Source organism: Oryzias latipes, chromosome 16, assembly GCF_053564925.1.
Source record: "Oryzias latipes strain Hd-rR chromosome 16, Olatipes_Hd-rR_3.1".
In the NCBI taxonomy this organism is placed as follows: Eukaryota; Metazoa; Chordata; class Actinopteri; order Beloniformes; family Adrianichthyidae; genus Oryzias; species Oryzias latipes.
The window spans coordinates 15,990,613-16,014,797 of NC_136252.1; the positions used below are offsets into that span (position 1 = coordinate 15,990,613).

A 24,185-nucleotide genomic window follows, 5' to 3' on the forward strand; every position below is an offset into this window, starting at 1 on the left:
CGTAGAGACGTCCTACGGGGCAGGCAGAAGGAGATTGAGAGTCCTGGTTAGCCGACCTTACCTCCTCTTCTATGTCGATACTGAGAACAGCGAGTCGAGCAGAGGTAGGCAGTATAAACTCAGGAAAGGCCTTCTTCAGGGGGCATTCATCCCTTCGGGACAGTGCATCAGCCTTCACGTTTCGAGACCCTGGTCTATAGGACAAAGAGAAGGTAAACCGGTTAAAGAAAAGGGCCCAGCGAGCTTGGCGTGAGTTCATCCTTTTGGCAGTTCTTAAATACTCCAGGTTCTTGTGGTCAGTAAACACAACGAAAGGAATTTCGGCCCCCTCCAACCAGTGCCGCCATTCTTCTAATGCTTCTTTAATAGCCAATAACTCCTTCTCCCCGACATGGTAGTTCATTTCAGCATTGGACAGACGGCGGGAATAGAAGGCACAAGGGTGCACCTTGTTATCCAGACTGCGTTGGGATAGAACTGCTCCGATCCCAGTGTCGGAAGCGTCTACTTCCACAATGAACTGTCTACTGGGGTCAGGAACAACCAGCACAGGAGCTGATGTGAAGCGGTTCTTTAGATCTTTGAAGGCAGATTCTGCTCTCTGGTTCCAAGAAAAGCTCTGTTTGGATGATGTTAAGGCATGTAGAGGCGAAGCGATTTTACTGTAATTCTTGATGAAGCGCCGATAGAAATTGGCGAATCCTAGAAAACGTTGCAATTGCTTACGGTTTTCGGGTTTGGGCCATTCCAACACTGCCTGGACTTTCTTAGGATCCATCTTAACTCTGCCCTCAGCGATGACCAGACCCAAAAAAGAAGTGGTGGTGGCATGGAATTCGCACTTCTCAGCCTTAACATATAGCTGGTTTTGGAGTAGGCGTAGGAGAACCTTGCGCACATGTTGGATATGCTCAACCTCTGAACGAGAAAATATCAGGATATCGTCCAGATAAACAAAAACAAAGCGGTTGATCATGTCCCCTAACACATCGTTAACCAGGTTCTGAAAAACTGCGGGAGCGTTGGTTAAGCCAAATGGCATGACTTGGTATTCATAATGACCTGAAGGTGTGTTGAATGCCGTCTTCCACTCATCTCCTTCCCTGATCCGCACCAAATGGTAGGCATTACGAAGATCCAACTTCGTAAAGATCCTGGCCCCCTGAAGGAGTTCAAAGGCAGAGGACATGAGTGGCAGAGGATAACGATTGCGTACTGTAATTTCATTTAGCCCTCGGTAGTCAATACAAGGTCTTAGACCCCCATCCTTCTTCTTTACAAAGAAAAACCCTGCCCCAGCTGGGGAGGAGGAGGGTCTAATGAGTCCAGCAGCTAGAGACTCCTTAATATACGTCTCCATGGCCGCTCTCTCAGGGACCGACAGAGAGTATAAATGACCTCGGGGGGGAGAAGTACCTGGCAAGAGGTCAATGGGACAGTCGTAAGGGCGATGTGGAGGTAGGTTGGTAGCTTTTACCTTATTAAACACTTCCTTAAGGTCGTGATAAGGGGTGGGTATTTTAGAGAGGTCAGGGTATTTTTCAATAGAGATGATTTTCTGGCTAGGGACTGATGGGGTTTCCATGGCACCAAGGCAGTTTCTGTGGCAGTCAGTACTCCAGGTCAGGATTCGTCCTGTAAGCCAATCAACCTGAGGATTATGACGTTGCAACCAAGGCAGTCCTAGTATAACGGGTAGGTCAATATTCCTGAGGATGTGGAATCTGACAGTTTCAGTGTGATTGTCGATCTGCATCTTAACAGGTTCTGTAACAAGAAGACTGTTAGTGATCACATGTCCATCAATGGCTTTGACACTCAAAGGTTGCTGAGACAAAGAAACGTTAACACCCCACTTTTGTACAATCGCCTCTGCCATAAAATTGCCATCAGCCCCTGAATCAATAAAAACAGTTTCTGTGAGTACCTGATTCTTGACGTGAAAAGATGCTCTGGTTCTTGGGTTGGGATGAGAGGAGGAGGACACAGAAAGGCTCAAACACGTCTCCTCCTTTCGTGTTGAGCCTGGTCTTTTACTGGGCAGTTATTGACATGATGACCAGGAGAGCCACAGTAAAAGCACAGGTTCTGCTGGAAACGACGATCTTTCTCTTCTTTGGAGAGTCGGGTGCGACCCAACTGCATGGGCTCCTCCGTGCTTGAGCCTGAAGGGGCTGACTGCTTGGGGAAAAAACAGGATTGCTGTTCATGTGAAACGGGGCGTGATCTTTGTGGTCTCTCTCTCCCTCTCTCCTGGATGCGTCTGTCAATGCGAGCGGCTAGGGACATCAAGTCATTGATGCGACTTGGAAGTTCACGTGCTGCCAGTTCATCTTTAACGTTGTCAGACAGACCTTCATAGAACATGTCGTAGAGGGCCTCCTCATTCCACTCACTGTTACTTGCAATGGTCCTGAAACGAATGACATAATCATCAACTGTCTCTTTCCCTTGGCGTATCTTGGTTAACTGTCGAGCAGCTTCTCTATGGGGTTTTACTGGGTCGAAAATCTCCCTGAGCTCTTCTGAGAATCTCCTGTATGAGGAACAGATGATAGAGTCACGAGTCCATTCAGCTGTTGCCCACTGAGCCGCCCGGCCAGTCAGCAGAGAAATTACATAGGCAACCTTAGATTTTTCTGAGGGAAAAGAAGATTCCTGAAGAGAAAAAATCAGTTCGCATTGACAGAGAAAAGTCCGACATGAAGCAGGATTTCCGTCATATCTTTCTGGTGGATTCATCTTGGGTTCGTTGATGGATTGCACAGTGACAGAGGGCGGTAATCCTTGGGAAACACTCATAGAAGCGAGTTTCTCAGTTATGTCACGTAAACCTGAAGAAAACTCAGCCATCCGCAGATCATAGTTCCTGAAGGCACCCTCAACCTGGGATTGGAACTCCTGAGCTGTCTTTGGGTCCATTGGGGCCGGAACGTTCTGTCAGGAAGGATCTTGGGGACCAACCCAAAAACGACAGACCCAGGAATGTAACTTAATATTTATTGGGCTGAGGAGACTGGGGAGCTGGAGCTTGCAGTACTCGGAATAGGCACCAGAGGGCGTTGCAAGAGATGGGAGCCGCCAGCAGGCTGAGAGGAGAGTCGAAAAACAGTCACTTAGGGAGAAGCGAGAGGGGGGGTGAAGCGTGGAAACCTTGAATGAAGAAGTCCTCTAGAGGCCAGAGCCGGGAATGAGAGATTCTTGGGATGGATCCGACTTGGAATAGCAGTCTTGTGGAGAAAGACACGGAGTGAGAGCGTCGGCTGACGAGCAGGCAGAATGCTTGGTCTCTGGAAGCGTGACAGGTAAGTAGTTGTTTGGCTTGAGGACCTGGAGCGTTAACATTGACAGGGCGTAAGGTTAATAACTTGAACTTCAGCTCAAATCACAACAACGAGGCTGGTAGTCAGGCAAAAAGGCTAGACGTTCCGGCAATAACTGAGACTACGTGGCAGGCTTAAATACTGAGGCGTACAGGTGAGGAGAATCAGACCTGATGAGCGGCCGCTGAGAGGGAGGGGCAGCGGCAGTCATGACAGATTACCATATATTCCGGACTATAACATGCCTTTACAGGCTTGAAAGGGCCTCTATCAGGACTTTCTTAATCCTGATAGAGGAGTAAAATTGACTTTTAATGATTTTACTTCACTTGCTTCAAAAAAATTGATAAATTGATTCATGATTTTTCCTAATGTAACATAATTTTGCACATATTTTTAACTTTTGATACTTGATCAATATGGGATATTTTTGCAGCTCATTTCCCTACCCGGAAGTAAAATGATTTGATCTCTGACACACCGGCTTTCGCTCCTTGTGGGGGCCGCTCATTTCATGACGTCGACCTAGAGCCAGGCTCGGCAGCGTGTCTGTGTTTCCCCAACGATAAAAAAAAAACGCCATCCAAACTTTTGCAAAGATGGTTGTGCTTTTAAAAAAAAAGGAAAGCATTTTAGCCGATAACCGCTAGCTCAGTGGAGAAAGTGGGTGTGTTTTAGTCTTGGGGGGCTTCTGGCAGCGCAGACTCTTTCTGGAAGGGGTGGTTCCTCACTTATCTACATCACAATGTGAGAACCCTGGTGGTCAGAGTGCAAGTTTTTAGGTGAAAACAGAAATGCGTGAATGGATCACTGCTTTGTGGTTGTTGTTTTTATGAGCAATTAACATTATAATACAGTTAAAAGCTCAAAAAAGTTGATTTTGCAGGTTATCGACTAAAGTCTGACTGATTGACGGATTTATCTTTGACTCTTTTTGTCTAGCTTGTTGCGGCTTATAGTTCAGTGCGCCTTATATATGACATAAAATAGAAAATAGACCATTCATCGACAGTGCGCTGGCGCGTTCTGTAGTGTGGGAAATACAGTAGTTAAATTGTTTTTTGTTTATGGAAGACTGAACTCTGGTTCAGTGGCTCAGCGGTCATGTCATGTGACCTGGAAATAAAAATCCTGCATTCCATATTTCTATTGCTGTTCTGAGAGGCAAGTATACCTGTACAGCTAACGTGATGAATTTTGACATCCAGATCAGTGCAGCAGGAGAGTTGGCCACAATTCTTAACACTCCTCAGCACCCGAGCTTTAGGCCCTTTAGGCTTTGTTGCCCTCCGACAGATTGCATCATCTCAGCAACCGGGGTGTCGGGACAAGACCAGAACCCTTGGGGGTAGAGATCGAATCTGAGCTAACAGGTGTGTGGTGAGCAATTAAAAATGGACTAAAATGGTGTTCGCAGCAAAACTGGATTCAGCAGCAGGCAGCAGCATGATCATGAAGAGAGTGTTGAGTGCTCCCAAACCGCAGACAAAGCAGCAGAAGGTCAATGGAACCTGCTGCTGCCGATAATCGGGGGTGTTGGATTCTCCTGGAGAAGTGCAACAAATGGAGAGCCTAAAGAAGAAATGACAAAGTCATTTTTAGATTAAAAAAAAGTATATCCCAACGTTGGTATACTGTAGAAAAAAAATACAGTATTCCCCATCCATGTCATATGAAGGTAAATACCTTTGGAAGACCCCCCCCCCCTTATCCTTCCCATGGTTTTCCTCAAACGTGTCGGTCCCTCCTTGTTTACTTTCCTTTCTCCTCTTTCTTTTCATGTCTGCGCTCCCTTTCGCTCACCCCTTGTTTTCCTTCAGACCCTCCCACACTCTCCCACCCCATTAGGAGGCTTGGCCCTTGGTGGGTGTGCGTGTGTGTGTGTGCTGTCACCGGGGGTATTGTACTCAGCGGCACAGAGCCACGCTTTACACTGTATTTGCTCCGACGATACTCCCACTGATCTCTTTGAATGGAAAAACCCTCTGCTGGGCTTGTAATCGGAGGCTGTTGTTGATCCCCCCTCCCACGCCTTGTGTGTGTGTGTGTGTGTGTGTGTTTTCACTGGGTGTCCTGTACATGTCTACCCCATCGTTCCCCTCCTCTGTGAGAAAGTTACCCCTCCTTTTTGTTTTGAACCAGAGGGAACAAAAAAAAAAGTACAGAGTATATTCTGGGGTAAAATTCTATTACCTCTTTAAAGAAACCCTTAATGATCAAGAAATGTACATAAAGCTATGATGCATATGTATTAGTTGACACTGTTGCTCTTTACTTACAAAGCCCTTATTAGTTCTCAGTCCTTAACTGGTTGCAGGTGATTAACTTAGGCCTAAACATATGAGTGGAGAAGTGAGCAGATTTCACTCATGGGTTTGGGCTGTGTGGAGTTCAAACAATGAAACGCCAAACTAGGACGTCCAGTTCTTTGTCCTTGTGAATTAGGCCTGCACAATTAATCTTAACTTTATCGCAATATCAAGCAGTGCAATACGCATATCGCAAAAGATGGCAGAAAATTGCAATAAATAGCAACTTTAAATGTTTTTAAAAAATCTTGTGGCAGCTTGAAGAATTATCGAATCAAATAAATCCCTTTATACGTTTAACCAATCAGATGGACGCCTTCACGTTGTTGACCAATCGGATGGACTCCTGTTATGTTAGATGTAGACGAGGGTCATTTCAGTTATGTTGACTCTTATTTAAATTAGACTGTTGCAGTGAAAAGGAAATGATGTTTTTGGATGTTTGGCTATTTGTTCATGTATCGCAAATTATATCGTCATCGCACTATTGATCACTAATTTCGCAAATCACACGTTTTCCTTATATCGTGCAGCTCTAATGTTAATGTTATATGGGGATGGTGAAGTTAGGGCCAAAGTGTAGATTGATGTAAAGACCCACTCTGATGAAAATTGTATTTTTAACATGTTCTTGTAGCATTTTTGTGGCGATAGAGGAATTAAATAAAGCAAGTTGAGTGCAAATTTGCTTTTCTGAGTATTTCTTTATTCCAATCGTTCTGAATCAGGAGCAGACCAAAAAATGCAGTTGGAAAAAGCTTGTAGTTGTGATGTAGGAAATACAATCGTCAGGCCACACGCTTCCTGCTGTTATCTGTAGTGATGCATCCACTTATAGACAAATGCATCCATGGAAAGCTTAGTTTTGCTTGTCTGAGCCAGAATCGGGCTCAAAAGTGGACGTCTGGATAGCTCCAATATTGCTCGCCATTTTTGTTACACCGCTGGGGGGGTTGAGGGGTGGTAAGCTAGCGGAAGAGGGTGGAAACAGATCACTGATGGAAAGTGGGAATGTTAACAGTCCCACCTATTACATGAATTTCTAAAGAACTTTTGCCGCTCTGCAGAGACTATGTCCTAAAAAAACGATAGAAATCGCTCCAAATCCCCCAAATCGCTCGAAAATGAAAAACTTTATTTTTACTGTTACGTGTTTCCTGTTTTAGGCTTAAATCACAGTCTTGTCTAAAATTCTGAACAACTTTATGGTTACGGTAAATTGTGTAATTTCTGCTTCTAGCCGATGATGTCAGGCACCATCTTGTCTCTTGCCGGGTCTTTCTCTTAAAACTTGGTTAAGAAATGTATTTATTGAAAAAAAAAAAACTTTTATTGATGCACAAAGTATGAATTTCACAGCTGAAATAATTCATAAAGAAAAGTCAGATATTCAGGTTTATGGTTAAAAGAAAATTTTAATGCAGAGGTTAATCTGATAGTTACTCCTCCCTAAAAGAAAGTCGTTTTTCAGAAGAAGGATCTCCTGATTAAGTGATTTTTTATTATTATTTTGTTTTGCCAACGCACTTCAAACGTTTTTTTTCTCTCACTTCTCTTGCAACTTCACACATGTTTGCATTCACGCGCACACCTCCATTCTTGGTATTTGGTGATTAGAAGAAAAAGGTCAGGTTTTCTTGAACCTTCACCCCGGATGAAAAGTGAACAGGCTAAGAATCTTATGGTAGTTCTTCAGTCTCTGTGATGTTGTGCGTATTGAAGACCTCCATAGCGGAAAATCTGTGCTGCGATCACACGACAAGGCTGACTTACAGGAAAAGTCTGTTTCTTGAACTCTGTCAAACAGAAAAGCGATTGGTCCGAATTTGGCCTGCCCCACTGCTTGACCTGCAGGTCGTCAGGGACATCAATCTCTCTTGAGTGTGACTCGTTCCTTTGTTTACCCGATGGTGACATGGCGACTGCGATCATCCGACTGATAGTGACGCACGAATCCTACGTCCCTATGTAAGTTCATGGCTTTCATTGTATGCAAACAGCTTTGCTGATCCCCTCCAGGGACCAAAGTAGGTCAGACAGTATTTCCCTCAGTAGCTTAAGGGAAACTCTTCTCACTCAGTAAAATTGGCTGACAAAAGTGAAGTAAAGGTGTTTTTTATTTTTTTTTATTTTTGTTGTTGTTGATGTAGTTTTTCTTAACAGGTTGCATCAAGCAGGTGGGTGATACACTCACATGCAAAAAAGAAAAAACGGAAAATTGTCTTCCTCACACATTTAAAATTTTTGATGGTCATTCCTGATTGGCAGTTTCTCTTCTGTCTTGCTTTATGCTTAGCCTTCTGCCTGGCCCTGCTTGCCCCTCGTGTCCTTTGGCAGATCGCCCTTTAGCTCTTCAAGCTATCTATAAGTAGCTGCTCCAGTTTACCTGTCACTATTTATACCTCCAGATTAACCACCTGCGATCCCCCGGCACTCGTCATACAGCTAACTAACACGTATTTTCGGAGAAAGCTCCCCAAACACGACGCTTATGTTTAAGCTGGTAGCTTGAAACAGAGCCATGTTGCTGCATGAAGGGCCTTCTATGAGCCCACATTCCTGCTACTCAGTGCCCCCTTTTTCCCCAAACATACCTTAAAAGAACTCTTTCCACACTGGGAAAAAATTTTTTTTCTCATGTGCATATTTATTATATATATATATATATATATATATATATATATATATATATATATATATATATATATATATATATATATATATATATATATATATAATATGAATTTGTATATTTGTATATTTGTTTTTTTTGTTTTTGTTTTGAGGTTTTGTATAAACTTCTGGTGTTCGTGCTTCCAAGTTTCATCTGACGTCAAGGACATTCAGCAGCTTTAGAGTGACATGTCACTCACCAACTCACCACCCTGCATGATCTAGCTGTCCCGCAGCCAGACCTGTGGTATGCAACAGCAGCCATCTAGCCCTTGTCATGCTTCATCCGTCTTTAAAAATGGGAATTCTTTTGTTTGGCATGCAATTATGAAAGCTCAAATCCTTAAAACAGTCTGCTTTTGTTGTATTCTTTTTGCAGATTATAATCTGGTATTATATTTTCAACCTCTTTTGACTATCAGTTTGTAATGTGTGCAAATATGTGTAATAATTCACAGAATTGTCTTTTTTGACTTGTAGTTGTGGGTGCTATAGTCACTGAGAGCTTTGTCTCCCCCTAGTGGCGATAGCGCAACAGTATTGTGAATTATAAGCATTTGATGAAATTATGAGCCTTCTTTATTATAAATAATGAGACAAAGCCCCACTGCAAATTGTGATTCGACAGAAAATGGAGCCAAGTAAGACATGTTCTTTTTTTTTTTTCTGATAATGAAACTTTTATAGTCTCAAGCAATTAAGCAGGTTTCCCTTCAGCAGAGAATCTGCCTCCTGAATCTAAAAGTGCCACGGGGATTTTCAAGGGGCCTTTGAAGGAAGCCTCGTCCTCTGGAAAATGTCTTGCTTTTCGGAATATTAAGTTGAAAGTTTCCTGGTGAATTTCAAGCAGATGCTTCAGCTCCCCCGGTAAGAGTTGAAGAGTGTAGCGGGCAGGTTCGTGCGTGTACCTGATGCTTGTGAAGATTAGGTTTTACTGGGAAGTATGATGAATGTCATCAAGAAAGTCCTTCTGATTAGGCGTTCTGGCACTGGTTACTAAGTTATCAGTAAATGTGGTCATGTGCACGTGCAGACACATGCCTGCAGGTCTTATAGAGACCGTTAATGTGAAAAACCTCTTTATGCATGTACTTCCTGCTTTTGTCTTTGTTCACTTTAGGTTCTGTAAACCCTACAGAGCAAGTTAAATGGGGGCTTTAAAAAACTGTTTACTTCTTTTGATCAAGAGGCAGCTCTTTACTTCGCATAGCATAAATTTATACGTCCATGTAACCTTCATCTTTCAGAGGATGACGTGGACTTGGAGGCCCTGGTGAATGATATGAACTCCTCCCTGGAGAGCCTGTACTCCTCCTGCAGCGGTCCGCAGACAGAGTCGACTCCGCTCCTACATAATGGACAGTCCTCTTCCTCACACCACCATCATCACCATCATCATATCCAACACAACCAGGCACGGCAGCTTCAGCAGCCACAGGTGTTAAGCCACACTTCCCCAGAGTTGCCTTCCTCCTCCTCACTGTCAGCAGATCTGCCCAGGACCAGCCTCAGAAGGTCACAGCCCATGCACATCCTCGCTGTCAGGTTAGTGCAGAGCTCCGTACTGCTTTACTGTTTTCTCCAGGATTGATGGTTTCTCTCCTAATATCCACCTCATTTGCACGAAGAGAAAAATGCACACTTGTACAAAATGTTAGAAAACAAACCAATATAAAGATAAACAAGACTCATTTTAAGAACGTTAAGGCAAATTGCATAGCAAAGCAACGTCATTCCCACTCGTATGGAAGTTTTTTCCCCACCCATGATTTAAAGTAATATTCAATTCTCAATTAACAATTCAATTGACAATTTGAAAATGCATTTTGCCATTTAGAATTCAATCTAAAAATAAGTACAATTCAATATTAAAATTGTAAAATGACATTTTAAGTCAAAAAGCTAAATCTATTGAATTTAAATTGTCATGGGTTTTTGATGCCAATCAAATGTAAAAGTATTTTGCAATCTAAAATTCAACGTTGAATTTGGTCATGGCTTTTGAAAATGTAGTTTGCAATTTATAATTCAATGCAAAAAAAAAAGTCATTTTAATACCTTGTTTGCTTAAAATTCAGTTTAAGGTAAATTAAAAACTGTTTTTCTCCCATAAATTCAAATTTTGATAAAAATACACAGTCTTAAAGGGAAAGCCAAAAGCTGCAAATACAGTTGCTAAATATTTATGGTGCAAGTTTGTTTTTGTGCAAAAAAGCATGAAAAATATTAATCAGGGAGTGATTTATAGGATTTGGCACTTTTCTAATAATACTGTTTTCTAGATTACCCATTTTTAAATCAATCCCACGTATGAAGCAGGTCAAATTGTGCTTTGTTCTTGTGTCTTGTCACACCTGCCCGAATGGGTCAATTTGGCAAGCCGGGGCCCGTAGATGGACCCCAGGAAATATCCGTGTCGTAGGTAATTCACTCAGTCAGAGCCGAAATGTTAATCCAGATTTTTTTCCTTTGACATTTTGCGGGCAAACACTTCACATAAGGGTAAGTAAGGGTGAAGTACATGAAATGCAGGCGCGTCGTACGGATTTTTCATGTTTTCAAACTCCATGAATACAGACTGCGTAAAGAGCCCGTTAGTGCTGTTCAGGGAAAAGTGTGCCCTCAGTTTGCACAGCCTGACTTTTAGAATTTAAATTAGACAATCAGATGGTGGTTCGTGTGACCATCCTACGGACGTCCTACAGGCACTTACGTACACCTCCACGTCCTGTGTGTGCAGTCAATAAAGACCCTGTACTCGCACCTTGCTAATTGCTCGAGTGCTGCATAGGGGCTCTGTGCAACAACTACACTATAAATACTTTACCGTGCACATAAGGCCGTGTCGCACAGCTAGTACGTGCATCTTGAACATATTGCGCAAAGGGAAAATTGATCGCATGTAAATATACGTGGAAAAAGGGATAAAAGTTGTGGTCTTTACGTAAAATTTTCATGGATGCATTGCAAATGAACCACGTTAAAACTACAGAAGAAGTACGAATAATCCACGAAAAAGAACACGTAAACAGACGTAGAACATTGAACCGTGTGTGATTATTGTCCTGTTTATATGCAATTTATTAGTGATGTGTACATCAGTTACATATTTTGAACGTCACATATGCGCTGTATGCACAATATAAAAGTTATACATAGTGGTACATGCGTGAAAAGTCTGTTAGACATGCATGAAACGGTCGTGAAAAGCCAACGATTTGCATATGCATCTCACAAAAATCACACACAATTTCCTAAGGTTACGTAAAATTGGGTATAAAAGATGTGAAATACGCATGAACTGCGCAACTGACCAAAAATTTTGAACTGCTCAAAACCAAATTCACCTACAGACCCGTCTGCCAAAACCCTCGATGTACAGTTGCGCACATCAACGAATGACGAACGCAAGAAACGATTCTAAATGACGTATATCACGCATCTATCACGAAAGGCCAAAATTTTATACAAGAAAATGTGCAAAATGGACGTAGTGTATGTGTGACACAGCCTTCATCACCCACACGACGATGGTATGTTCCCTTTTATGACGTCCTTTAACCCTTGTGCTATCTTGTAAGGTCCAGATGACCCCACCCTTAAATTTAACGTGTAATCCCTACCATGACAAAGTTGGATAAAGGTGTAGAAGATTTCATGGACACCAGTGAAGATCAAAAATCATTGAAGAGAAAGGTTGAGCTCACTGTCTTGTGGGGTCCAGATGACCCCACTCCCAAGGTGAACGTCCCTCCAAAATATCATAAGGGTTAAGGTGATCGCACGAGCCCCAAGGGAATTGCAAGAAACACCTGCGCTCCCTTTAAGATGTGGTTGCTCTGGCCTATGGCTCTCCACGGGGCCGGACAATCCAAAAACTCTTAAGCACCCGTAAGGGTCGACCCCTGTACGGGTGCATGTGACTACGGCTTAATCCTCCCTTCTTTTATAAGCCGTTCTTTATTGCTTTTCAATACACAGACTTAGACAGTCGGTTCATGGAACTGGAACCGTTTTCTTATTAAAGCCACTTTTGCAGGATGGTAATTTCTTTACTTCTGATATTCCAAAAGTCATTTAGGTGCTGTAAAATAACACGTCACCTGCTTTGTTTTGCGGCATTTTTTGAAGAACGGTGTTTGTCCGACTTACTGGCCCAGACCTGCACTGACTGTAGCTCTTTTTGAAGGTTCACCTGCCTTCACTATGAATCAAATCTAAGTTACTTTGTCTCTGTTGGTTACTTCTCTGATCAAAGCGTTTAATCCCCCTGTTATTCAGTTCAGCTGGCACATCTAGGAAGTTCCTTGGCAGATCCGAACTTTTCCATTTCAGACTGATGAGGATTATTCAAGCACACTTTTCAGTGCTGCTGTTCTTGTGACACTTCCCAGACTTTAACTCACTCTTTGCCTCACAGGTTTGCACAGCATATATATACTAGGCTGCAGGCCTTTTTTAAAAAAAGGAAGTGGGAGAAACCTTCCCCTCAGGAGCAGCAAAGCAGCAGATTTTACAAGATATCTGTTTTATGAATAAACATGATTTTTTTTTTATAGAGTTATGAGTAAACAAATTTATGATTCCTGTAGAGGAACCTTTGCTTATTTCAGGGACAGGGCATTCACATATTTCCTCCTAGTAAAAATTGTAGATTGTTAGACAAAATTTTTAAAAGAAAAACCTTGGTTACCACGATTTTAGATCAAATCAGGGCCACTTGCACACAAATAAATCTAATTACTGATTATTGTTGATTGAAATTAATGAAATTGAATGAAAATACTAATCTGAATGCAGTACGGTTCCTGAAATTGATTTTGGAGCTGATCACTTTGCAAAAATGTTAGGGTGTCAAATGATCTCTTTAATTAATTAGTTACAGACAAGTTAGCGTGTTTTTTTTTTACATTGGACAGTTGCGTCTGCAAATTCCATTCATTTCGGTTATACCCTGGTCTGGGTGAATACTCGATTCTGATTGGCTGCTGGGTGTGGACTAAATACTGATAATCCACACGCCTAAAAAAGGAGTTCTGGTCACATCGCTTTAATGTTTTGCATCACTGCGCCGGCTTCTTTAAAACAACCTTTTTCTTCATCATCTGGATAAAAACAAGCGGTAAGACGTGAACCGTCTCTCTGAACTGATGCATCGTGGGAAAGTTCACCTCTTAGCGCTTGTTTTTGTCCAGATGAAGCTAAAGTTTGTTTCAAAGAAAAAAATAAAAATACTCCTTGATGGTGTTGTAATATAAAGCCACTTTTTCAATTGTATATTACTCTTTTACTGTGATTTGAGATCACAAATTTAAAAGAAAATACCTCGAAATGAGGATTTTCACAGCAATTAAAAAGTTAGATTGAAAACAGATTAGTTAGATTAATTAATAAAAAAATGAATCACATGACCGCACTAACAAAAAGTATGTGGTAAAAGTTTTAGCCAAACAAAATGAGGAAATCTGTACAGTGTTAACGTCTCCTTAGCATGAAATTCTGAAAAAGAAAGTTTAAACTGCTGTCACGCAGTTTCTTTTTTAGCCATCCCCCTAAGAGAAAGTTTTGGCTGCATATTATCATCTGTCTGTGCACTTCTGACAATTTGAAGAGGGGGAAAAGAAAAAACCTCCTTTTCTTTGCTGCTTCCTGTCTGCAACCCATGAATGACCCCGCTCTGCACTGTCACTCAGTCTTTGCTTCAGACACCAGCATGTGCGTGTGTGAAGGAAGGTAAAAATTCTCATTTGTTTCAGTTTGATGTCTCTCTCAAGTGAAGGCGAGCTAAACCTTCCACACACACACACCGCACACACACGATTTCATGCAAACGCTACACACAAGGAGGTTCAAAGCGGAGCTGGTGTCGCTTTCTTCGTTTTTCGCCCTCAGACTGTATAACAGAAAGGAGGGCTGATCAGGTAATGAACTATTCTTTCTTATGAGCTCCTTCTTTCTCAAACTGACGCAGGCACCCAAGTTCTTTTTTATGCATGACTGACCTCTGGATAACCCTTTTCTCAAGCTCATAGGGGACGACTTCAAAAGGCCCAATCCCTTTTGAACTCACTGGGCTCTAAAGAGAGACTGAGAGAAAGAGAGAGAGGCTTCCATAGGGCTGTCCTAATCACAAAGTCTTCCAAATTGATCTGCCCGTTTAAAAAAATAAGCAAACCTATCTGTGAAATCTTTATTAGAGCATCTGCTTAATTCAAAAGCAATGCATTGATTAAGTTTTTATGCGGAATAAATATTACAAAAGCTGCAAGCAGGCTGCGGGGGGTCTTTGATGTCCACTTGCTTTTGAGACTGTTAATTATGGCCAGATCAGACAGAGACAGACACGAGCTGAATGCAGTCCAACAGATCTTTATTAATTCTAATCATCTCTTGGGCGCTCCCTTTTCACTTATGTCAGCACGTCTTTTTTGAAAGTTTTCCCATTTCACTTTTTCAAAAGGGTCCCCCCCCCGGTCAGGTCACATTTTGTAGCTTTTGATTAGAACTAGGTATGTCCGGATCCGTTCACGTGATCCGAAATCAGGCCTGATCACACAGGCTATGTCCGCATTCTTTCACTATTCACAACATAGTGCACTATATAGTGCGTTCGACATTTGGTAGTGCTGTCCGAATCTACAATTCCAAAGTCAAGTGCCCTAGAAATTTCCCAGAAGTCCCAGTGTGCATGGATGCTCACTAGATTGGTAAATATAGACCAAAATGCATTACGTTTAAACATTTTTTGCAAAGAAAATGTATTAAAATGTATTTTTTATATAAAATATCAATGTGTTCATCTTCAGAACACAGTGGACTCATGAATGGTCGTCGCAAAACGTTCATGTCAATTAGTTTTTCCCTTCGTGAAATCGATGACGTCACATTCGCCGTTTAAAGAAATTAAGTAGTGAGGATGGTCCGAATTGCTTTTAAAATCCACGGCACTAAATCGTCCAGCACTATATAGTGTGTTAGTAGTTTAGGATTAGGGTGGGAATTCGTACACAGGCATAGTTTCAGACTGATTCGGAATCGGATATTGCATCCCAATCAAGGATTGGATATACGTGTATTTTAGGAATCATAATTAGTTAGTTAACCCCTAACAGATATATGATTTGTGATATATGATGATCTGATATATACTTTGGGATTTGGATCAAGTATCATATTTACTTTAGGGATTGACTGATTATTGGCCAGTCTGATTATTAACGCTGATATGTTATTTTTAAGAATATCCGCAACAGACTTTTTATAATCTGACAGGCCGATTTTGAGTTTGGTTTTTGGCTCAAATGCATCAGCGCCTCTCTGTCTCTAGCGTTGTCCCATTCATCCAATTGGCTATGCAAACCACACTAGGGCTGTCGTTTTTAACACGTAAACAATCGTTATCAGCCATTTTTACTACTAATAATTTGTATCAGTATTGTCCCAAAATAGTTTAAAAAAAACATATCACCTTATCCCTTATATATTCTTTTCTCATAACCATGATCAGTGCTGTATATTATCATTATTATAGATAAATACTCTACTAGAAGTCTGCATATCTGTCAGAAGTCAGTGCTCTGTCTCCCCCTCTGGTCAACAGCAGGAGCAGTTTCCAGAGTTCTGAATACACTTCATCTCCCAGCTACCCCGGCGCCACACACCTGACTTTCAGTTGCAGTCACTCACAGTGCACTTAAGCTCTGCACTGAGCCTCACTCAGTGCGAAGTATTGTTTGTGCCACTCTGCTTTTTATTTTTTATTTTACTGAGCGTTCTATCCAGACATGATCTTCTGATTTCCTGACCCTGTTTTGTCTTTGATCCTGACTACTCTCAGTTCCTCTATGATGCTCTCATGCTCATTTTTTCATCCATACATGCCTGAGGCTGATTTAGCTTTGCAGACTTTTAGCTGTGCTAATATAACCTGCCGCAGTTGGAACCAGCCATCTGCCCATTTTTTGACAGTATCATGAATGGGTCATTAGGGCATTTCAGAGCCATAAAGCGCGGCAGAATACGGCATGCATTTGAGGAAGCAGGAAGCGCACAGAAAAAGTTCTGTAAGGTTAGCAAGAGATTTTCAGATTCAGACTTCTGGGCTCAATAATTCTTTTGATAAACATTTAAAACTGACAGCAAGTGTCTCTTGCATTTTGTCTTATACGACCTACAAAGGCATCAAAAAAAAAAAAAGATTTTTTTTTTTTAACTTTGTGCTGCCGACAGAGTGATGGCAGTGAAACAGCTGCCAAGGGACCGTCTACAAAGTGCAAGATCTGGGGGGGAAAAAAGTTTCAAAAACATCCTAAATGAATAAAAGGTTTCATTTATGTGTTGAATGCTCATCATCATTGAAGCTGGATCTTTTTTTTTAAAATTTCAATCATTTTTTAAATGTGTTTCAAAAGTATCGGATCGGGACTCTGTATTGGCAGATTCTTAAAATCAAATGTCTCCGAATCAAATCCAGGCCAAAAAAACGTGATGAGGACATCCCTTCATAGAACCATTAGTACCCACGAATAAGATGGAGCTATTTCATCAAACCTCTGTGCTGGATCTGTTCTTCAGGAGGCTACAAGAGGAGGAGCTGCAGCTCAGAACGTCGTCTCTCCCAGCCATCCCAAACCCCTTCCCGGAGCTGTGCAGTCCTGCAAGCTCACCTGTTCTCAGCCCTGGGTCACTGCCCCCTGGAGACCCCACTACAGGCAAACATGTAAGTGACAACTCTCAAATTGCACATTTGGTAAATTGTTTCCTCAAAACAACACCCCTGTGGAAGTTGATAACAGCTGCTTTAAAAAAATATGAAAGAAGCTTTTTTGTTTGATTATATTTTAGTAAAGATAACATCAATTGAACGTCACTAAGTAGAAATATTTCCTGCATTAGTGGATTTTTTTCTCTGCAGAGTTTAAGCATCTGCACATGTGATCATGCACATGGATATGCAGAGTTGAATGCATTTCTCTTGGCCTTTTGGTGTGTTTTGCAAAGATTTAGAGCCTCTCCATTCTTTTCCTGGAAATCAAATTCCCTCCATCCTCAGCGTTAATCATCTTCATATGGGCAGCATGCCGGTTTACAGTAATATGAGGGCAGGCTATTTCTCATAAAGACCCCACGGCTGCAGTCTGGGCCCGTTCTTGTCACAACGGCTGCAGCACAAGGTCATTGGCGGCGGGTTATGTGAAGCCGTTTCAAACCAAAACACAAGTCTGAGTTGACTGCGACCTGCTCTGCTTTCTCGGAAGTTCGCACGTTGCTCACATGATAAACTGATGAATGTGTGGAATCCGGTAAATGAGCAAAGAGCTGCAACCTTTTAGCTTTGAAGTTCCATCTGTTTCACATATTAATGACAGTTGCAAATGTGGGAATGAGCTTTGGGGCATGGTAATTGTTTTCCAGTCTGCATTGATTAAAAACATATTTTTATGTTTGTTTTGGTTATGTTTTATTTATATCAATTTTTTACTGGGGATTTTTGTAATATGTTTTGTAATGTCTAAAAAAAAAGGGGGTGGGGGGGTGGGGGGGCTTAGTTTTATGACAAAAATCTAAGCTTCAAATGTGGTGGGCAAAGACTTCTCCTCCACACTTTTAGCCGTACAGACTTTGGCGTGCTCATATTTAAATCTGTCCGAGGACAAATCTATTTTATCTCAGCAGTTGAACCATCAAATTCGTTGCAGTACTTCTCAGCAGCGTACCTTTTTACTTCGTTAAATTTCCAGGGGTGTCAGTTTGTGGTACCAGAATAGACTTCACCTTCACACTTCACATGTTGTTGCTGTCACAACCATTAGAAATGTTGTAGTCCTGTCTGGAGGCATATTAATACCCCACTGAGTTATTTTGGGATAGATCGCATGTCTGTGCTTCTGCATATACAGTTAGTGTACAAATACAATATAGAATTTTATTTACATTTTTTTAATTAAAATTAGCCAATTTTTCTAATGCATCCGTTTAAAAAGTGATTGTAGATGCTTTGATCAGTAAAATTCTTTTATTTTCTTGAAATACCGGTAGTTGGTAAAATTTAAAGTTCATTGTATATTATTTTCACAATTTTTTATGTAATTAATATACAGTTTAATTGTTAGCTAAAAGGAAATATAAGTGTTAACATTTTTGAATGTAAAAGAATGTATAACAATTCCTACTCCTCCATTCATTCATCCATCTTTCCATCCAGGGCTCCAACAAAAATGGGATTTTTAATATCTCCTGGTTAAATTAAAGGAAATAAAAATAAACAATCACACTAAACAACAGGTTAATCAATATCTACATAGAAATGATTGCATTTTTGTTAACTGAAGTTATGAATTTCTTTATTATATTTATCCACCTTCTCTTAAAGACTCACTCCAACCATCTTTTGATCTGTTTTAAAAGCGTTCCCAGTCATCTTTTTTTATTTTTCTCTTTAGGCAAAATCCAAAAAACTTGTCATTTTCCTAATACATAGTTTCTGCAGAGCAGTAGTAGTTGGATAGAAATTTGCCTCTGAGTTGTGGGTGGAACTGTTTGTGCACAGCAACCCCAACCCCTCTTCCCATCATCCATTACTGAGATACCTGTTTACACGCCCTCCCTCTATCTTACAGCCCCTCACAATTCCTGACCTAACTTTACTGGCGCAACAAAAAGCACATTTTTTGAAGCTGCTCCTGATTTACAATGGTTTTGAATAAAGAAATACACAAAAATGCTGAATGAGCTGAGCTGAATTTTCTTTATATATGTCTTCAAAAAAAATGTCACAAGAACATGTCGAAAAACACGATTTTTCATCAGAGTTGGTCTTTAATGTTACATATGTTTAGGAAAAACAAAAATCGAGTCCAGCTGCAGGGCAACTCGAGCCCTATTTTCAACACGTGCGTTTACATTTATTTAAACTTTGTTTCTTTGGGACTTTTACAAATTATTTACAGCAACTGGCAGTGTTTCTCTGTTGTTGATTGCAATGGAAAATATGTCTCATTGTTGCTGCTCCTCAGTGGAAATTCAATTCAGCAGCTTTCCACACAAAAGGCTCCCATGGAGCCATCTCATCCCACATCCTTCTCTACAGGCCAGAACCTCTGCAGCTTTTGAGTGCTTACAGATCCTTATGAGAATACTTGACGCCCCCCCCCCCCCCCCCCCCCCCCCCCCCCCCCCTGCTCTTTGGGATTGTGTGCTTTGTAAATGACTGCATCCACTCTCTGAAACATTTAACCTATTCATTTAAACCACATGTGCCCTGTTTTTCTTTTTTTCTTCTCCACCGTCTCTGTCTTTGTTTCCCTTTCAAACTGTTGTGCCTCCACGGTCCTCCAAACATCCACCGCTTTCTCTGTTTGAGTTTACAGAATTTTCCAACCTCCGGGCGCTTTCTGATAGACTTTCATTCTTGTCTGTTTGCTCTTCCTTACCTCATTTGTTGACCTCTGTGAAGAAGGCATGAGGATGCAGTGTGGGGCTGTCAGGAGTCATTGGGTGAGCTGTTTGACACGGCCATACGATTCCAAGTTCCCAACCCCCACCCTTGTCTTTCTCTATTTCTCAATTCTCAGCCTTCCTCCTCCTTCCAGCCTGTCTTTTTGGCTGCACCCTCTCCTAGGATATCTGAAATAGATGCACAGCATGTGGAGTGCCTGCATATCGTGAAAGATAAAGAACAATCCTAATAAGAATCCGTTGCTCATCATCAAAAATGTCTGCTTCGTACAGCTCTCGCAGCATGTGTATAATTTAATGTTTTCCTTCGCAAATGTCATGAAATATGTTATATCCTTCAATGTTGTTTGCATAGAATTAAAAAAAAAGACAGTTTAGGCATAAATTGGCACATTCTAGAAAACTCCTCGTGCTACTAAAGAGCAAAATCATGCAACGCTCTAAATCTCCATATTGTGCAAATTGGAATATGTAGCCACACTGCCAGAAGGAAGCTATGGGAGCTAAACTCCAACTGAAAACTTCATTTTGAATCCAATTTTTGTTCAAAAAAAACATCTCATCAAAACGTTTGATTGTGAGGACTTCAGTCGGAATGTTTGAGACCTTTTTCAGTGCAGGTTTCAGTGCTTGTTTTGGAAAGTGCTGTACTTTCACGTGCTCCTCACTGACCAACACTCCCCCTCCTCTGGGTGTAGTGTGGGAACTCTGATTTGATTGTCGTAATGCCAGACTTTGCTGGATTTAGTGTGCTTGGACTGGATGTTCTGTGGCTCAGTTTGTCCGTTGCATAGTGGACAACCCACACCCCACCTTTACTTCCTCTGTCGGTCTGCCAGTGTCTTGTGAACAGTTGGTCAGTTTCTGTGTCTGTAACACATTTTTTGTCATTATTCCTTTCCTTTTTTCCCCGCAACATCCTTTTTGTCTCCAGCTTTTTTTTGGAGTTCAAGTGGCTGCTGGTCAAGGCTGAACTGTAGAGCGTCATAGGGCTGGGTTGATAAAATCAATTCATTGATCTGAATCAATCCAAGCTGAATAAATCAGTAATCGATGCATAAAAGTAGAGATCCATCTTTTATGCGTTTCCTTTTCCAGTGACCTAACGCACAACAGCAGTAAAAGACTAAGTCCGCTAGCTTGATGCTAACATATAATGGAATTTCCCATAGGACGGCTAATGCTAATGCTAATTCCAAACTCTTTTAATGAAACTTTTTTTTAAAGGTATCATTTGTGGTTCAAAACCCAGATTTTTGCTCAAATCTTCTGGAAGAAAGTGTAATGCTATAGCGCAAGCCAAACTGAAACCCGCCACAGGAGAAGCAAAACATAATGATCTGCACATTTTTGTTAGAGCTTCTCTGTTCGAGAAACCATGTAACACACTGTATGGTGTTAACAATCTCATTGGTTTAGTATTGCACCAATACATTTTACAGTATTTGAACTGTATCAGATTAAAATACATATCTTCAAAATATAGATTATTATGGTATTTCTACACAAATATGTCAAATCAATTCTTGAAATGATTGATGATACCCAGCCCTAGAGAGTCATAGCATGCACATAGTGTCAGTGTTACATTTTTATAATGAAAAAATCACTTTTGAATTGTTACCAGATTGTGAAATTTGGTTATAGGTTACCTTTTATTGCTAAGTCTTTACATTACCGTATTTTTCAGAGTGGAGGTCGCATCGGAGTATAACTCATAGTAGCCAAAAAATGTATTAAAAAAAGAAAAAAAAATTAACAAAAAAATAATTTGCTCCAGTCAGACTTTTGGCAAAGAAGTGCAACTTTTATGAACAAATCCACCAAGTAATGCTCCATTCACACCAAATGGGATTTACTCGTCAAATTTGCATCTGCTGCCTCGTTAAATTTGATGCTCAATGCTTGTTTAATAATCTGTTCATAAACTAGACACTCCCGTCACATGTGGGAGAGGCTACCATCATGTTTTTAGCCTCATCGCTATGGAAGCATTGACTGTGTATCTCTGGTAAAACCTATGCAAAAAAAATGCAACTTATTATTTCTGCCTTATATATTTGGCAAATGGCACAAGTTCTTCACCATCATTGTAGTTTTATTTTTGTTTTAGTCTAAATAAATTTTAAATTTGCGGCTCAACTCCTGCTAAAAGAATCTGCTGACATATACAGTAAACTCTGTCACCTAATGATATTGTGCTTCCAAATATCTTGTATTGATATCAAAACAAAAGCCTTCATGAGGGAGCTTTGGCATCACGCTTGACGTACAGTAAACATAACATGCTATGTGTCCTTTAAATCCCCTTTGTCCTCTGCTCACTTTGTCTGTACAAACCATAGACAATTAGTCACTGGTAGAGACCAAGTCACAATTTTCTAAGGTCCAGAGTAGAGCAGGGCGATATGGCCAAAAAATAAAATCTCACATTTTTTCATTCCAAATTTTATTTTTGAGTTTAATAGTTTTTTTCCTCCCTGCTTTTACTTTTCTTCAACAAAAATTACAAATGATGGAATATAGTTAACAAAGACGATTTTATTTTAAGATCTTCTTTGGAAATTGGCTCAAACACAAAGTTCAACTAAATACAAATCTGAAATACAAACTGTAAAAATGTCTGCATAATAATGCAGCAGATGTTTTGTGAGCTACCATTAGTGTTTCGGATTTTATAAAGAGATATTTTTACTAGAACGCACCCAGCAGAGCATTATTGGTAGCATCAGCCTTTAAATGGATTTAGCTGTGTGTGGTTTGATGCTCCAAGTTCGAAGTCTCAACCCCAGTGAACAAAATCTCATTTTTGACTCACCACACAAGTTGGTCGATAGATTAAAAAAATATCTACCAACCAAAATATTCCATTATTTTACAAAGAAAAACTACAGGTGTTATTTTTAAAAATGATATAATGTTATATGCAAACAGAGAGGAAGTCACAACATAATGCAAACATCAGATAAAAAAAACTTTTTATTCTAAAAAACTTCTGTTTTGATTTCTAATCAATTTTTGCTCTCTGCTTTTTGTGTTTTCATGCCATCTATAAAATGTTTTGTTTTCAATCACAAATGAGTTGTTTCTGTTTTCTTGCTGAAAAACGCCCCTATGAGAGGGGGGTTTCAGTCAGTCACCTGTAGTCTGAACCAACTGTAAAGACAAATTAAAACCTGCTGAGTAAACAAGGACAGATTTACTAAAGGGTAGCAGATTGGCAGAAAATGCACTTTTTTTCCAATTTTGCCTCCATTAAATGTATTTTAACATAACTTGGTGTCAAAAATTAGTATCGCTCTAGAAAGCTTTCTTAGAACGTTTCTTAGAAAGTTGTTTCAATTGCAAATATTTTTGTTTTCAGGTGTTTTTTTGTACTTGTTAGCTCTGGAACAACACACACATACAAAGAGAAGAGTCAAACTTTATGGTTTTGTATTCTGCCTTAAGGCCTGTTCACACCGGGACGAATTTCGCCGGCGATTTTCGCCGACGTTTAACGCCTCGTGACTAAACAAAGGGCACCAATGAGAGTGTGCACACCGAGGCGAAAAAACGCCACGCGCCAAAGCGTCAAAAAAAAAAAACCGCCTCGGGTTCGTTTTTTTTCTTCGACGCGTCGAAATCTATTCGACCAATGAGAATGGCGCTTTTGCACACGTGTCTGGAGCTTCTGAAGTTACAGTAAAACACAACTTGGGGGCGCTCAAACACAAAACTGCCTTGCTGAGCACACATACCAGCGAAGAAGATAGACGCCAAGTAGCGTCTACACTGCCGCGAAGAAATAATGACGGACATTCTTAAATATCCCCTTACCAAGTACCAGTTGGAGCTACTGATGCTTGAAATATTCATGTTTTCTTTGTATGATTCTGACAAGCGCGTAAATACTTGCTCTCTTCTTCTGAGTGAAAAGCGACTTTAAGAATCGTAAAGTTGCGCAGCGCCACCTTGTGTACAGGAGTATTTCTGTTTACATTAAGCGCCATCTAATGTCAGGGAATGAAATTGCATGTTCGCTCGGCTCATCGTCAGCGAAAATCGCCTGGGTGTGAACACAAAAAACGCTGGCGAATAACGCCTGGCGAATATTCGTCCCGGTGTGTACGGGCCTTTATATCATTCGTTTTTCAACAACCAGATTGCAAATCATGTTCTCCCAGAGCAGCTAGAATGTAAATCTAGTTGCCGCTCAGGAGCATGTACTGCTCTGCAAATGCATCTCATGCTGTGAATTTCCAGCTGTGAGTCACACATTGAGCTTGTTGACTCATCGCATCGTTCCTGTTTCCCAAGAAACAGACCGCATTTTGGTTTCCCTGCATGCATATTAGGCAATGTAAATGTGAGTATGTCTTGTTATTTTTGAGCCAAGTTTACTGCATCGTAGTCGCATCACATCCTCAACTTAGGTCAGGCA

At 40.8% G+C, this 24,185-nt stretch overlaps 1 protein-coding gene and 1 long non-coding RNA gene across 5 annotated transcripts in view; one reads left to right on the forward strand and one right to left on the reverse strand.

Annotated features, from left to right (window-relative positions):
- The window catches only part of grb10b (growth factor receptor-bound protein 10b), a 98,309-nt gene that overhangs the window by 33,073 nt on the left and 41,051 nt on the right, over positions 1-24,185 (forward strand). For all 4 annotated transcript variants that reach the window (XR_013648326.1, XM_011485038.4, XM_011485039.4 and 1 more), the window contains exons 4-5: positions 9,553-9,850; positions 16,880-17,024. Coding sequence is in view for 3 of the 4 variants with exons in the window: in XM_011485038.4 (XP_011483340.1) it covers positions 9,553-9,850; positions 16,880-17,024 (443 nt within the window). In the remaining variant the exon portion in view is untranslated. The remainder of the gene's footprint in view (positions 1-9,552; positions 9,851-16,879; positions 17,025-24,185) is intronic.
- Positions 88-2,055, reverse strand: LOC144984543 (uncharacterized). Its single transcript, XR_013648329.1, has 3 exons — positions 1,928-2,055; positions 1,063-1,162; positions 88-194 (listed from the first exon to the last, which is right to left on the reverse strand). It is a non-coding gene; the product is annotated as an uncharacterized LOC144984543 (long non-coding RNA).